The sequence below is a fragment of the Carcharodon carcharias genome, chromosome 13 (genome assembly GCF_017639515.1).
Source record: "Carcharodon carcharias isolate sCarCar2 chromosome 13, sCarCar2.pri, whole genome shotgun sequence".
Lineage (NCBI taxonomy): Eukaryota > Metazoa > Chordata > Chondrichthyes > Lamniformes > Lamnidae > Carcharodon > Carcharodon carcharias.
The window spans coordinates 55,931,142-55,945,994 of NC_054479.1; the positions used below are offsets into that span (position 1 = coordinate 55,931,142).

The 14,853-nt window shown below is 40.3% G+C and overlaps 1 protein-coding gene across 2 annotated transcripts in view; it reads right to left on the reverse strand.

The window, feature by feature from the left end:
- The window catches only part of cdc45 (CDC45 cell division cycle 45 homolog (S. cerevisiae)), a 77,177-nt gene that overhangs the window by 22,514 nt on the left and 39,810 nt on the right, over positions 1 to 14,853 (reverse strand). For both annotated transcript variants that reach the window (XM_041203018.1, XM_041203017.1), the window contains exons 8-12: positions 12,278 to 12,339; positions 12,068 to 12,118; positions 10,166 to 10,285; positions 8,840 to 8,971; positions 705 to 803 (exon numbers count right to left, since the gene is read on the reverse strand). In XM_041203018.1, the coding sequence (XP_041058952.1) occupies positions 705 to 803; positions 8,840 to 8,971; positions 10,166 to 10,285; positions 12,068 to 12,118; positions 12,278 to 12,339 (464 nt within the window). The remainder of the gene's footprint in view (positions 1 to 704; positions 804 to 8,839; positions 8,972 to 10,165; positions 10,286 to 12,067; positions 12,119 to 12,277; positions 12,340 to 14,853) is intronic.

A 14,853-nucleotide genomic window follows, 5' to 3' on the forward strand; every position in this document is an offset into this window, starting at 1 on the left:
AAATTATTCACCATCCCCACTTAGCAATATATCATCACTCCTTTATTGTAACAGGATCAAAATCCTGGAACTCCGTATCTAACAGCCCTATGGAAGCACCTTTAGCATTTGGACTGCAGTGATACAAAATGGTGGCCCACCACTGCCTTCTCAATAATAAACAAGGATGGACAATAAATGCTGGCCTTGCTAGTGACACCTATGTCCCTAGAAATAATTAAACAAAGATACAAGCAGTAATGTACTGCATAAAGAATAATTTGTGAATAAGAACTTTGCAAAAGTAATTCTGCAACCATCAATTCTTAAAGCTACTTTTAATGTCATAACTAATGACTTCAGGATGGGAGTAGAATGATGGAGATCTGTTTCTGATCCTGTGTGCAGTTCAGCAATGCTGAAACAATCAGAACTCAAAATTTCTAACTGTTTCTAGATGCAGGAGAACCAATTCTTTCCACCCTTCCCCAGAAAAGTACTCCCCGATACAGTCACTAAAATCTTAATCATAATTATCTTTTATTCTAAGTGTAATACACATATACCCTCGATGTTTCAGAGGTTGCGTTTTCTAAAATTATCTGCCCATAGTACAACATGAAATCAATTCCTGCTTGCTTTTCAGCAATTTGCAGCCACTTTGGCTTCGATAAAATCAGGCCTCACTAATTCTGTGACTAAGTTTAAGATTCTTTTATTTATACCCAAACTTATTAGCCGATTCCTCAATCATTTCCCGTAAATTCTCCTTCAGTGAGATGTCCATGGAGTTAAACTTCTGCCTGACCTGTTTCAGAGGGAGCCTGCAACATAAATGAGATAATTAATAGTTACATTTAACTAAACAGCTCTAAGGCCAGCAATTACGTGGACATTACAGCACAAACAGGGAGGTCTAAAGGTAACATCATATGAACAGAAGAAATAGGAACAGGTGTAGACCATTCGGCCCCGCCATTCAGAAAAGTCATGGCTGATCTTCTTGTGTTTCGATTTCCACATTCCCATCTAACCCTTGATTCCCTTGCCTAATAAGAATCTATCTACCTCTGCCTTAAAAATATTCAGTGACCCTGCTTCCACTGCCTACTGAGGCAGAGAGTTCCAAAGTCACACAACCTCCTGAGAGAAAAAATTTCTCCTCACACCCACAAGAGGAAACATCCTTTCCACGTCCTCCATGTCAAGGCCGTTCAGGATCTTGTATACTTCAATCAAATCACCCCTCACTCTTCTAAACTCCAGTGGAAACAAGCCCAGTTTGTCCAACCTTTCCTCATAAGACAACCCACTCATTCCAGTTATCAATCTAGTAAACCTCCTCTGAACGGCCTCCAATGCATTTACATCCTTCCTTAAACAAGGAGACCAAAATTGCAAAACACAATATTCGAGGTGTGGTCTCACCAATGCCCTGTATAACTGAAGCATAACATCCTTACTTTTATGTTCAATCCCTCTCATAATAAAGGATAGCATTCCATTAGCTTTCTTAATTACATGCTGTACCTGCATATTAAAGTTTTGTGACTCATGTACTAGAACACCTAGATCCTGCTGCACCTCAGAATTATGCAGCCGTTCTCCATTTAAGTAATACTCTGCTTTTTTGTTCTTCCTGCCAAAGTGAACAACTTCACATTTGCCCACATTAAACTCCATTTGCCAGATTTTTGTCCACTCATTCAACCTATCTATATCTATCTGCAATCTTATGTCCTCTTCACAATATGCTTTCCTACCTATCTTTGTGTCACCTGCAAATTTAGCTACCATGTCTTCGTTCCTCTCAACTAAGTCATTGATGTAAATCGTAAAAAGTTGAGGCTCCAGCACAGACCCATGTGGGACTCCACTCATCACATCCTGCCAATCCAAAAAAGACCCATTTAGGCATACTCTCTGCTTTCTGCTAGCCAGCCAATCTTCTATCCATGCTAATATGTTACCCCCTACACCATTCGCTTTTATTTTCTGTAATAACCTTTGGTGTGGTACCTTATCAAATGCCTTCTGGAAATCCAAGTACAGTACGTCTACAGGCTCTCCTTTATCCACCATGCATGTTACTCCTTCAAAAACTCCAATAAATTGGTTAAACACGATTTCCCTTTCACAAAACCGTGCTGGTTCTTCCTGATTGCCTTCAGCTCTTCTAAGGGCCCAGCTATAACCTCCTTAATGATCGTTTCTAACAACTTCCCCACAACAGACTTCAAGCTAACTGGCCTATAATTTCCCGTTTTCTGCCTCCCTCCCTTCTTGAATAGAGGGGTTATAATTGCTACTTTCCAGTCGTATGTAAACTTTCCAGAATATAACGAACTTTGGAAATTTAACATTAGTGCATCGACTACCTCAATAGCCACCTTTTTAAGGCCTTAGGATGTAGTCCATCGGGAGCCAGAGGCTTGCCAGGCTACAGCTCCATCAATTTGCTCAGTACCGTTTTCCCTAGTGATTTTAATTTAACCAAGTTCCTCTCTCCCTTTCACCTCCTGATTTGCAGCTATTACTGGAATGTTTTTTGTATCCTCTATTGTGAACACAGAAGCAAAATATTTGTTCATTTCTTCCACCATTTCTTTATCATCTACTATTAGCTCCCCACTGTCAGTCTCTAGAGAACCAACACTCACTTTACTTACTCTTTTCCATCGCTGACCCCTTTTGTAAAAGCAGGTCATAAGTGAGCCATACGAACCAAAGGCTCCTAGATTTGAATCTTCCCCTGCACTGTTAACATCAATTAGGGCAGTGGTATGCTCGCTCAAATTGGGCGTTATATCCCTTGGGCCAGGGAGGAGAAAAAGCCAGAAGTCCAGCTCCTGATCTCTGGCTCATGACTCCTGGCAAAAGCAACATGTGAATCTTGAGTCAGAATGAAATCAGGTTCAGCTGTAAAGTTCTGTGCTGTCAAACTAGCTTACCAACATTGACTGTCTAAGTTCACAAATAAAACTGTCTGCTTGGGGTGAGTGTGCAGTATATTCCCCAAATTATACTTCATCTGCCAACTACAGGGCAACCAGCAATCATGAAAGAGGACCCTAATGGTACAATGCAGTAAGTACATTCTACTTAATGCTGTTAGGAGGAGAAAGTTATAAAATATTCCATGGGAAGGATTTTATAATGATTAGGCGCACGCGCACCCGACCCAATCCGGTGTGAAATCACATGAGATGACATCAGGCATCATCCCATGCTCATACAATATTTCGATTGGTGGGGCTTGCACAAAAGTTGGAAGCGCATCCGCCGACAATTAAGACCATTAACGGTGCAACTGTCTGCAATTTTTTGTTGCCTGTCCAACCTTACAGTTGGCGGATGGGTGAATTTTTCATCAAATCTCATCCATGGGCGGGATGAGGTTTCCGTGATTAAATAAAATATAAATACATTTCTGTGGGCAGCATTTTCATTTTCAGTAGCCAAATTTTCAGGTGATTTATTATGATGCGTGGACACTTTCTTTCAGTTTCTGAAACCTTTCTTTTTGATTTTTCAGGTCGTCGGCTCCCTGAGGCAGTTCTCTGCCTTCCGGGAGCTTTCTCTCAGCTCTGACCTGCACCCATGTTGAGGTCAGCACCTACTCTTCTCTTGCCCTGACCCCCAGCAGCGCAGAGCTTCTCATCCGTTAATTGGTCAGCCAGCGTAAAATCGTGGTCAGGGGCCGATCACACCCACCAGCTGACCTAAACATTCAGGCCCATTATTCCAAGCACTTGGAAACAAACAAACAAACAATCTCTTTGAAATTGGCCATTATGGGCACAAACCAGTAATTATTCATAGTTTTAAATACAAGTTATACAACAACTTTTATATCACCTACAACATTAGGAACATTGATTCTAATTATGAAGTGAGATCTCTCTCTAAGTATTCTATTGCAATAGAAGTTGGTACTTAGCAAGAACTCATTTGAAAATTGCAATGTTTTAGATCAGTTAAAATCATAAAAAATAGGAGCAGGAGTAGACCATTCGGCCTAGAGTGTGCCTTGCCATTCAATAAGAACATGGCTGATCTGATTGTGACCGTAACTCAACTTTCCTGCTGGTCCTCCACATAACCCTGGACTCCCTTGTTGATCAAAAAATCTGTCTAACTTAGTCTTGAATGTATTCAATAGTCCAGCCTTCACTGCCCTCGGGAATGGAATTACAAAGTCTAATAACCCTTTGGGAGGAGAAATTCCTCCTGATCTTCATCTTAAATGGGAGAGCCTTCATTTTTAAACTGTGCCCCCTAGTTCATGACTCCTCCACAAGGGGAAACATCCTCCAAGAATGCACCTGGTCAAGTTTCCTCAGAATCTTATAAGTTTCAACAAGAACACCTCTCATTCTCCTTAACTCCAATGAGTACAGGCCTAATCTGCTCAAACTTTCCTCATAAGGCAACTTCTTCATCCCAGGAATCAGCCAAGTGAACCTTCTCTGTACTGCTTCTAATGCAATTTTATCCCTAAGTAGGGTGACCAAAATTGTATATAGTACTCCAGATACGGTCTCACTAAGGCACTGTACAGCTGTAGCAACAATTCCCCACTTTTATACTTCCCCTGCAAATAAGGCCAACATTCCATTTACTTTCCCAGTCACTTGCTGTACCTGTATCCTAGCATATTGCGATTCACGCAAAAGGACACCCAAGTCCATCTGTACCACAGATTTCTGCAGTCTCTCTCCATTTAAATAATATTCCATTTTTCAATTCTTCCTGCCAAAGTGGACAAGCTCACATTTTCCCACATTATACATCATCTGCCAAATTTCTGCCTATTCACTTAGCCTATCTATATCCCTTTGCAGACTCTTTGGGAGGAATTTTACAGAGGCAATGGGATCTCAGCCAGCAGCTGAAAAGAAAGCGAGCGACTATTGCCTTGTTTGGGGAAGGCCTGGCAAAACCCGGACCATTCAGGCGATTAACAGGCCATCAGCGGGCCTTCTACAGAATCAGGACTCCCCGGGGGCAGAAGTCCCCCCGCACCTTCATCCACTGAGAGCTGCTAGTCAATTAGAGGCCTACAGCTCTTTTGCTCAGCAGTGCCGATGGGGAGGTGGTAGCTGCGGCCGGAAATACATCCATTGGAGCCGCAGGATTGTGGAGCAACCAAGGCCAGAGGTAAATGATGGCGGGAAGGGTTTTGTGGGGAAGGGGTTGTGGGGGAAGGGATATAAAGGTGGGAGGGGCGGTCAGCAGCAAGAGCAAGGGCATAGCTCTCAGCAGCTCCCTATCACCCCTGAGGGCCCACAAGCAACCTGCACAAGTTTGCCTGTCGTGCTTCCCGTGTGGTGACAGGCCCACCTATCACTAGTTTAATACCAGTGGCAGCTAGATAAGGCCCTTAAGTGGGCATTAATTGCCCATTTAAGGTGCTCAATTGGCGGCAAGGCTGTTCATGGGATGGACATGGACTTAATTGGGGTGGAGACGGGTTCCCCATCTGCCACCATCCTGCCCAATTAATTGCCCTCCCCACTTTCAGACTTGCCACGCAGGGTGGTGGGGGGAAGTAAACCACCCTTTGTGTCCTCTTCACAACTTGCTATCCTATCTATCTTTGCATCATCAGCAAATTTAATTAACCATACACTTAGTCCCTTCATCCAAGTCATTAATATAGATTGTAAGTAGTCAAGCACCAATTCCATGGCACTCCACTAGTTAGTTTGCCAACCCAAAAACAACTAATTTATCCCGTTAGCTAACCAATCCTCTTTCTGGTTCCTCTTTATCTACCCTTTCTCGAAAGAGCTCTAATAAATTAGTCAAAAATGATTTCACTTTCACAAAACCGTGTTGACTCTGTCCAATTGTATTATGATTTTCTACATGTCTTGCTATAACCTGTTTAACAATGGATTCAAGCATTTTCCCTATGACCAACGTTAGGCTAACAGGCCTATAGTTTCTTGCTTTCTGTCTCCTTCCTTTCTTAAATGGAGGTATTATAAATGCGGTTTTCCAATCTGTCGGGGCCTTTCCAGAATTCAGGGAATTTTGGGAGATTACAACCAATGCACCCAGTATCTCTGCAGCCACTTCTTTTCAGTCCCTAGGAAGCAGGCCATCAGATCCAGGGGACCTGTCAGCCTTTTGTCACAATAGTTTTCCCAGTACCTTTTCCCTATTGGTAGTGATTGTTTTAAGTTCTTCCCTCCGTTTTCTTTCTTGATTTTCAACTATTCGTAGGATGCTTTTTGTGCAGTGAAGGCTGATACAAAATACCTGTTCAAAGCTTCTGCCATTTCGTTGTTTCTCATTAATAATTATCCAAGCTCACTCTCTAAGTAACCAGTGCTCATTTTAGTGACTCTTTTCCTTTTTATATACTTGTAGAAACTCTTACTGTCTGTTTTTATATTTCAAGTTAGCTTTCTCTCCCTCATTTTTTTTGCTGGTTTCTAAAATTTGTTCAATCTTCTGACCTACCACTAATCTTCACAGTATAGTATGTGTTTTCTTTCAATTTGACACTATCCTTAACATCCTTAGTTAGCCACAGATGGTGCATCCTTCTCACAGAGTCTCCCTTTCTCAATGAGAAACACCTTTGTTGAGAGTTATGAAATATCTCCAAAATGTCTGCCACTGTTTCTCTATCTTTTAATACATTTTCCCATTGCACTTTAGCCAATTCTGTCTTCATACACTCGCAACCGCCTTTATTTAAGTTTAAGACACTCATCTTAAACCCTCATTTCTCACCCTCAAACTGACTGTGAAATTCTATCATGTTACAATCACTGTTGCCTAGAGGTTCCTTTACTCTGAGGTCATAAATTAATCCTGTCTCATTACACATTACCAGGTCTAAAATAGTCTGCTCCCTGGTTGGGTCTAGAACTTATTTCTTTAAGAAATGATCCTGAATAAGCTCTACGAACTCATCTACCAGGCTACCTTTTCCAGTTTGATTCATTCAACATATATGAAGATTAAAATCACCCATAAATATTGTAGTGCCTTTCTTACAAGCCCCCATTCATATATGTTCTGTCCCTACAGTGTAGTTACTCTTAAGGGGGCAATAAACTACTCCCGCAAGTGACTTCTTTCCTTTGCTATTTCTTATTTCCTCCCAAGCTAATTCTACATCTTGTTCTTCTGAACAAAGGTCATTTCTTGCTACTGTACTAATCTCATTCATTAATAACAAAGCTACTCCATCTACCCCACCACCTTTTCCTTTCTTTCCATCCTTCTGAAATGTCAAATACCCTTGAAATATTCAAGTCCCAGACTTGGTCACCTTGCAACATGTCTCTGTAATGGCTAGTAAATCAGACTTATTTCTATTTGCACTATCAATTCATTGGTTTTGTTATGAATGCTGCGTGCATTCAGATATGCAGCCATTAATTCCGTCTTTTTACCATTCTTCCACATTCTGACCTATTTCCTGATGCATTCTTAGGTTTGTATGCTTTGTCTCTTCCCGTCACTCTGGTTGCCATTACCTGTATTATTTACTTTGCTCTATTGCCTTATCCTTTCTCTTCAACTTATCAATTCTCCCCTCACTGAATCCTTCCCTATTATTTAGTTAAAATCCCTTTCTAGAGTCCTAGGTTTATAATTTGCCTGGACACTGGTCCCCGCGCAATTCAGGTGAAGACCATCCTAATAGTACAACTCCCTCATTCCCCAGAATTGGTGATAGTTTCCCATGAATCAAAACCCATTTCTCCCACATCAACCTTTGAGCCACACATTCAACTCTCTGATTTTATTTTATTTACCCTTTGCCAATTCGCTCATGGGTCAGGCAGTAATCCTGAAATTCTTATCTTTGTGGTTCTGCTTTTTAATTTAGCCCATAGCTGCTCTTAATCCCTAAGATGAACCTCTTTCTTAGTCCTATATATGTCATTGGTACCCTGGTGGACCACAACAATTGGATCCTTCCCCTTGCATTGCAAGTTCCTCTTCAGTCTTGAGCAGATGCACCGAATCCTGGCACCGGGCAAGCTACACAACTTTTGGGACTCACGCTGCAGAGAAGAATGCCTATCCCCCTAACTACACTGTCCTGCTATACAATCATATTTTTTTTAATACCCCACTTGAATGGCTCCCTGCTTCATAGTGCCATGGTTAGTTTCCTCATCCACTCTACAGTCCCTGTTCTTATCCACACAAGGTCCAAGAGCATCAAACCTATTGGACAATTGCAAGAGTTGAGGCTTCTCCACTTCTACCTTTTCAATCCCCATACCTGCCTCACTCGCAGTCATACTCTCCTGTCCCTGACCACAGACCAAATTTGAAAAACCTAGCCTAAAGGCTGTGCGTGTCTTCTGGAACAAAGTCTCCAGGTCAGTTTCCTCCTCCCTGATGCAATGCAGTGTCCTAACTCAGATTATAGCTCATCAACTCTGATCCAAAGTTCCTAGAACTACAGACACTTACTGCAGATGTAGTTGCCATGGATCACAATGGTGATCACCAGCCCCCACATGCTACAGCAGCAACACATCACCTGCCCAGCCATCCTTATTATGTTTTATTTAACTTTTTGGGTTTCAAAAGTTTTTAACTTCCCAGCTCCTAATTTGAATGAACACTGTAGTTTAGAGAGATACTCATCAACCAGTCCATTAACTTTTTTTCCTGTTATGTCACACTTCAATTTTCTCTGGAATGCAGCTGGTCCGCTCTGAATTTACAGGCTCCCCACGACCCAGCTATTTAAACTCTGGCTGCTGTTTCACTGCTCCCCCTCAGGCCCATTGTTTAAACTCTCACTGCTGTCTTCCTGCTCCCTCTCAGGCTCGCTCTTTAAACTTTTGCCAAAGGTGGATTGGAAGGATTCACATACCCCATGTCTGCAAGAAATTCCTGCAGCCTCTTCAGACCTTGCATGGACCACAGTTTGAGATTTGCACAGGTGTAGCTGGAGTTGCACATACTTTCATACAGTGACCAATGCTGATACAGGGCCAGGCGTAGGCTGCAGCAGGCTTACAGTTAAAGAGAAAAAATACAGCCAAATGTTTAGAAAAATCAGATCATAATGAAAGAATTACAAAATGCAGTCTCTAAACCTCCTACTAAGAGCTGGAATGAGAGTGGACTAACCACAGAGACCAAGCATCTGAGAGTGACGAAGGCTGCATTCATGTTACAATTGTAGTATCAGCACAAAGCAGTTTTGACCAAAATTTTGTAATCCAAATCCAGAATTGGCACATCATTTGATGAGTGCCACTAGACCACTTTCTCTCTGAGCCTGCAAACCCACAGTGGAGCCATTGATCATCACAGGGTCTATCAAGTAGTGATAAGATCATGTGTCATTCACTGGGACCATCTCTCCCTCTGAGCATTAGATTGTGGCAAAAAACAGATGGGAGCCTCTTGCTCCATTTCACTGAACAATGGCTTAATTAGTTTTTGTTTCTTTTCTCAGTCAGTTAATTATCTATTTTCTCTTGTTTTGCTGTACTCCACATTCGAATACAACTTCTATGTTAGTTGTATATTAATTGTTTGATTGTATGCAGGTGGTGGGCATTAACAGGGGATTGAGCCCCATAAAGTGATACAAACTAAAACTATGGTGTTGGTTTAGGATATGTTTGTCATGTGTAATTTTGTAAATAAATATAAAAAGTGTGTAAAGAGTGGCTCCAGTTAAATCCTTTATCAACTGACTTTCTGGGATGGACCGTTCTGCACTAAAGCAGGCAGGCAACTTATCCCATGGGCCCCTATTAAATCTTTGCAGTTAAGAAAATCTATAATAAAAGGCCAATTCTGATTGCTACTTTCCTTTGCATCAGTTGAGATCCTGAGGATAACTTACACAAAGGAAGTAAACATTGCTTCCGTTTGCTTGAAAATACTGAATAGTTAAAGAAATATGAAACTCCACATCTATGACTAATAAAAGAGCACCAGGTCACGATATGGCATAAAGCCATTAGATAAATCCCCAGCAAAGTTGCATAATATGCTTCTTCAATATGTTGAAAACAATAGAAGTAATTTGATTTCAGACCTACTGAACTAATAAAGCTCAACTTAGTAACAGAGCAAATATATTTTAAGAACACATTTTTAATGTTCATTGCACAGTAGCTTATGGTACTAACTTTGTTATCTTTGTCTAATTGCTTTATTCTATTGTGTGATTAAAGGATACTCATAGTCAAAGGAGATCCTCATGCAGTCAATAGAAAGTGTGTTCTCCTCGTCCTCATTGCGATGGTTGTGGCGCGAGACATGACGCTGCACAGTGCCAACGTCGGTCACGTACTTTATGCTGCAGAACAAGGCGGTATGCTATAATTAAGCCTCATTTTATGACCAACAAAAACAGACGTCAAATTCAGAGGTTTCACACAAGCTGCATCTAATGCCTTTAACAAAGTAAAGCATCCCAAAGCACTTTACGGAAGTATAATCAGATGAAAGAGAGAATTGGAGAGTTACGATATACTGGCATTGGAAGCAGTCCAGAGAAGGTTCACTAGGTTGATTCCGGGTATGGAGGGATTTTCTTATGAGAAGAGGTTGAGTAGGTTGGGCCGGTACTTACTGGAATTTAGAAGAATGAGAGGCGACCTTATTGAAACACATAAGATTCTTAGGGGGCTTGACAAGAAGATGCTCAGAGGTTGTTTCCCCTTGTGGGATGGTCTAGGACCAGAGGGCAAAATCTCAGAGTAAGGGGGCACCCATTTAAAACAGAGTTGAGGATGAATTTCTTCTCTGAGGGTAGTCAATCTGTGAATTCTTTGCCGCAAAGGGCTGTAGAGGCTGGGTTAAGTATATTCAAGGCGGAAATACAGATTTTTAATCAGTATGGGAATCAAAGGTTATGGGGAAAAGGCAGGAAAGTGGAGTTGAGGATTATCAAATCGGCCATGATCTCATCGGATGGCGAAGCAGACTCGATGGGCTGAATGGTCTACTTCTGCTCCTGCGTATTATAGTCTTAAGAGAGGGAATTCCAGAGATCAGAACCTAGACAACTGCAGGGATAGTTGCTAATGGTGGGGCAAAGGGAGTTGGGAATACACAAGAGGTCAAAGTTGGAGGAATGGAGAATCTTTAGAAGTCTGTAAAGCTCTTGCAGATTACAGGGAAAAGGAGGGGTGATGCTATTAAATAAGAATATTAATATTCTCCGGGTTATATGCTTACTGGAGTCCATTATTTAACCTATCAATTACTGGAATAAATATGCACGTGTTGGAAAATTTTGTTCAATAAATGTATAATTAAAATAATGTGTGAGCATTACATCACAATCCTGAGCAATTGTGGGAGTAGAAAGAGAAGAGGAATATATTGTCCTTATATTCTTCCTGTTGTCTCCTCCTCCACCCATAATATTTTCAGAATTAGGGACTTTTCTTGACCATACATTTTGATTTTGGGTGAAATGATCAGAATTGCAAGATGCGTTTCTTAAAAAGTTCCAGAGAAAGGCTGGTGACCTAGTTCCAGAACATCATTTTCATAAAGTGTCTGCAAGTATAATGGCACTCTTGGTAGTCAATGTTAATTAACCAGTTACCAATCTCAACTGAATTCCAACAATTCTCACAACCAATTCCTACAGAACTAACTTACAAATGTTGTGTAATGTTAGGTGTATTAGAACACTAATTCATTTTAAAAAGCTTTTCTGTTGCAAAGGTAAAAAAAAGACATTAAGAGGGTTCACATTAAAGGGGTCTAAATTTATCAAATAAATTTCATCAAAAAATATTTACTGTAGAGGTTGCGGTGAGCCCATTGTTTCATTATTGACATCTGGGTTCCAATTCCACCCAAACTGATGGAATCAAAGGGTCTTGCATAAGGCTTGGCAACCCCAACCCAAGCCTGAGTATGTGTAATTTCGTAATCCGGCTCAAATGTGGCCAAATATAGTTTAAATGAATGAAATAGAAATTTCACTGATGCAGTTGGAAATTCTTTTTTCTGCTTTGAGTTCAACAACAATATTTGTATTTAATTAATACTATGCTTAGCTTGGGTGTGCTCCCTATTGACATTGGCTTTAAAAAGTATGGAAGCATTCCAGAACACTTACTGGGTGATTTTGTCATGAACCCACTGATCCGTCAAGCCAATAATAGCCCACCTGAAAAATGAGGGAGACATTTGTAACACAGAATTACTGCAGAGAGTAGGGTAAATTGCTTATTTTCTAATGCATAGTACTAGAATTCTCAGCAGGAAAGCTGGGAATTGAATAATAATTGTTTTCTATTAAATAAACTTATGTGCAGGAATCTCTTACCACAACATATCATTTGAATCCTTAGACATGATCCAGGCCAGCTCAAATATCACCATGGCAGACTGAAGGCAAGAGACAGGAAATATTAATTAATCAACTCTGGTTATTCAGATTCAGTAAGGACTTAAGAAAGTTCAGTATTGTAGCTTCTCAATTATAACATACACAATGCACTATAAAGTTGTTTAACCAACTCCCATATGGTGATGTTCCAAAACCTCTTTGCACACACAACTTAAGACACCCCAGAACACCATAAGCTAACAATAAAAAACTGAAAGCACTCCCAAACACAATTCAGAACAATTTCAATGTTGCAATAAAACAGCATTTGTTATGCAGAAACATCACAAAACACAAAAGTGTTTTACAGAAAGAATTATGTGAAGTAATGACAATTACGTAGGCAAACATGCACAAGTAGAGTTTCTGTGATCTTCTGCACAATTTTAAAAAGCATCATACTAGAAATCAGCCCCATCCACAAAACTGACCATTCCTCTGTATGCATTAATCATCATTGCGTGTTTCTACTTATTGTGACTATTTGTAGCCCTTCAATCAGGCTCTTAAAGATACTATTTTTATTTTGGTGCAAGAGCACAAATAGTCATACCTCCTATTTGTTATCTACATGCTGCCCTGTATCCCTTGTATTCTGGTTAATATTTATCCCTCAATGAGAAACAAATTATCTGAGCATTATCACATTTCTGTTTGTAGGAGCTTGCTGTGTGCAAATTAACTGTTACATTTCCTGCATTACAACAGTGACTACGTTTCAAAAGTATTTCATTGGCATCAAAGTGCTTTCAGATGTCCTGAGCTACGTAAATGCAATTCTTTTCCTTTGTTTCCTTTACAACAATCACTAGAAGAACACAGGATGATGTTACAAAAGTTTTCCTCATACAGAGGATTATTAAATCATGCCATGCTTTATACTATAACATAACTTAAATGAGTTTGAAAAGGCAAAATATGAAAGGATGTGAGCAACTGGGATTAGAATGGATACTTACAGTTGAGGAACAAACATGATGAACTGAATGGCTACTTGCTGTTATGCAATTTCTTTCATTCTATTTAGGGATGTTTTAATTTAGAGACTGAATTTGCAATTGTGTTTTTAAAAGAAATGCTGGTCTGAGATAGGACATATTTAAAATTGAAGTTGACAAGATGGCAAGAATCTGTATACATTAATGGATAGCAGCTGAACACAGACTCGCAAGCATCACAGGAGTCAAATGCTGCAGCTTACACTGATGCCCATATTTAAAATGATAATGAAAAGGCAGCTTCGTGCTTTGTAAAACTAGGCATAGCAAAGAATGTCTTTGAAAAGTATGACAACTTATAAACCACATTTTTTTAACCATGGTACTATGAGCCAACCTTAATTTTTTAATTTACAAAGCAAACAGAAGAGCCCAAAAGCAAACTGAAGTGGCTCAATAAGGTAAATTGCAGCACAGAACCCCTTACAGAGAAGGTGTGGTGGTATGTGGCTCAATATTCAGTTTGTTCCACATCCAAAAAGTGGGACAAGTACAATGCACAATTCAACGCCTGGGTCAAATGATCATTTCCAAATGAATTATTAATCGAAGAGATGATTATTCAATGTTATTCACAGCCCAAATTTCCCTGGACCAAAGTGAACAACGAGCACTTTTTGGATTTGTAGGGTTCTAGCATTCCACCCACCTTTTGACAGTGCACATAGGTTAGGAATGTTCAATGAGGGATATCGAACCAAGTCTCATTTTTAAGCGTGTGAAGCATTTATTTTTCAGTATACCCATATTATGTTTTACTCTATGATAATAACTGTAAGGAGTACAGTTGTCTTTGGCCATTATGCTTGACGAAGGCATTTATTCATGAGCCTGAGATACAACTGAGAGACTGGGGGCTTGGGGGATGCAGTGGCTAGGGAAAAGAATGCAAAGACTGTACCTTCTTGGTGGTTTTTACAGAGCCTTGATGTTTTTGGCTGTAATTTACAAAGCATAAGCAAACGGTGGCTTACATCATTTTCTAGTTTGTGTGCAGTAGCAACACTGCAGTTTTCCAATGGGACAAATCATACAGAGGACTGAGAATTCACAAACCGTTGACGGAGGCAATGGACAGACTCAGGTGACAGGGCTTTCAGCTATTGCCAAACCATTTTATTCAACACTGATTTGACAATAAATCAGTTCCAATATAAGGTGTTGGAAAACATCTTTACAGACAGCAACAAAGCACAGAGATTCGAAGTGCTATGGAACTTATTGGGTGTGAAAGAGCCACCGAGTTTTTTAGAAAGATTCTGTAAAGAAATTCATGGGCTACCCAAATGATTTAAGTTCTGATATACAGTGCCCACTCCAGATATGTCCCAGGACAGAGAAAGTGTTCTATGGAAGCTTCAGCTGATACAATGCTACTTCTAGCTCCTCTTTCCCTCACCTTCAGCAGAGTAAGCTATGCTCGCTAGCTCACAGGTTAACTTGCTGACATTTGAAAATTAACTGTTATGCCAACATCTTGGAAAAAAAATTGATTTTGGCCACAACTCCTAAAGG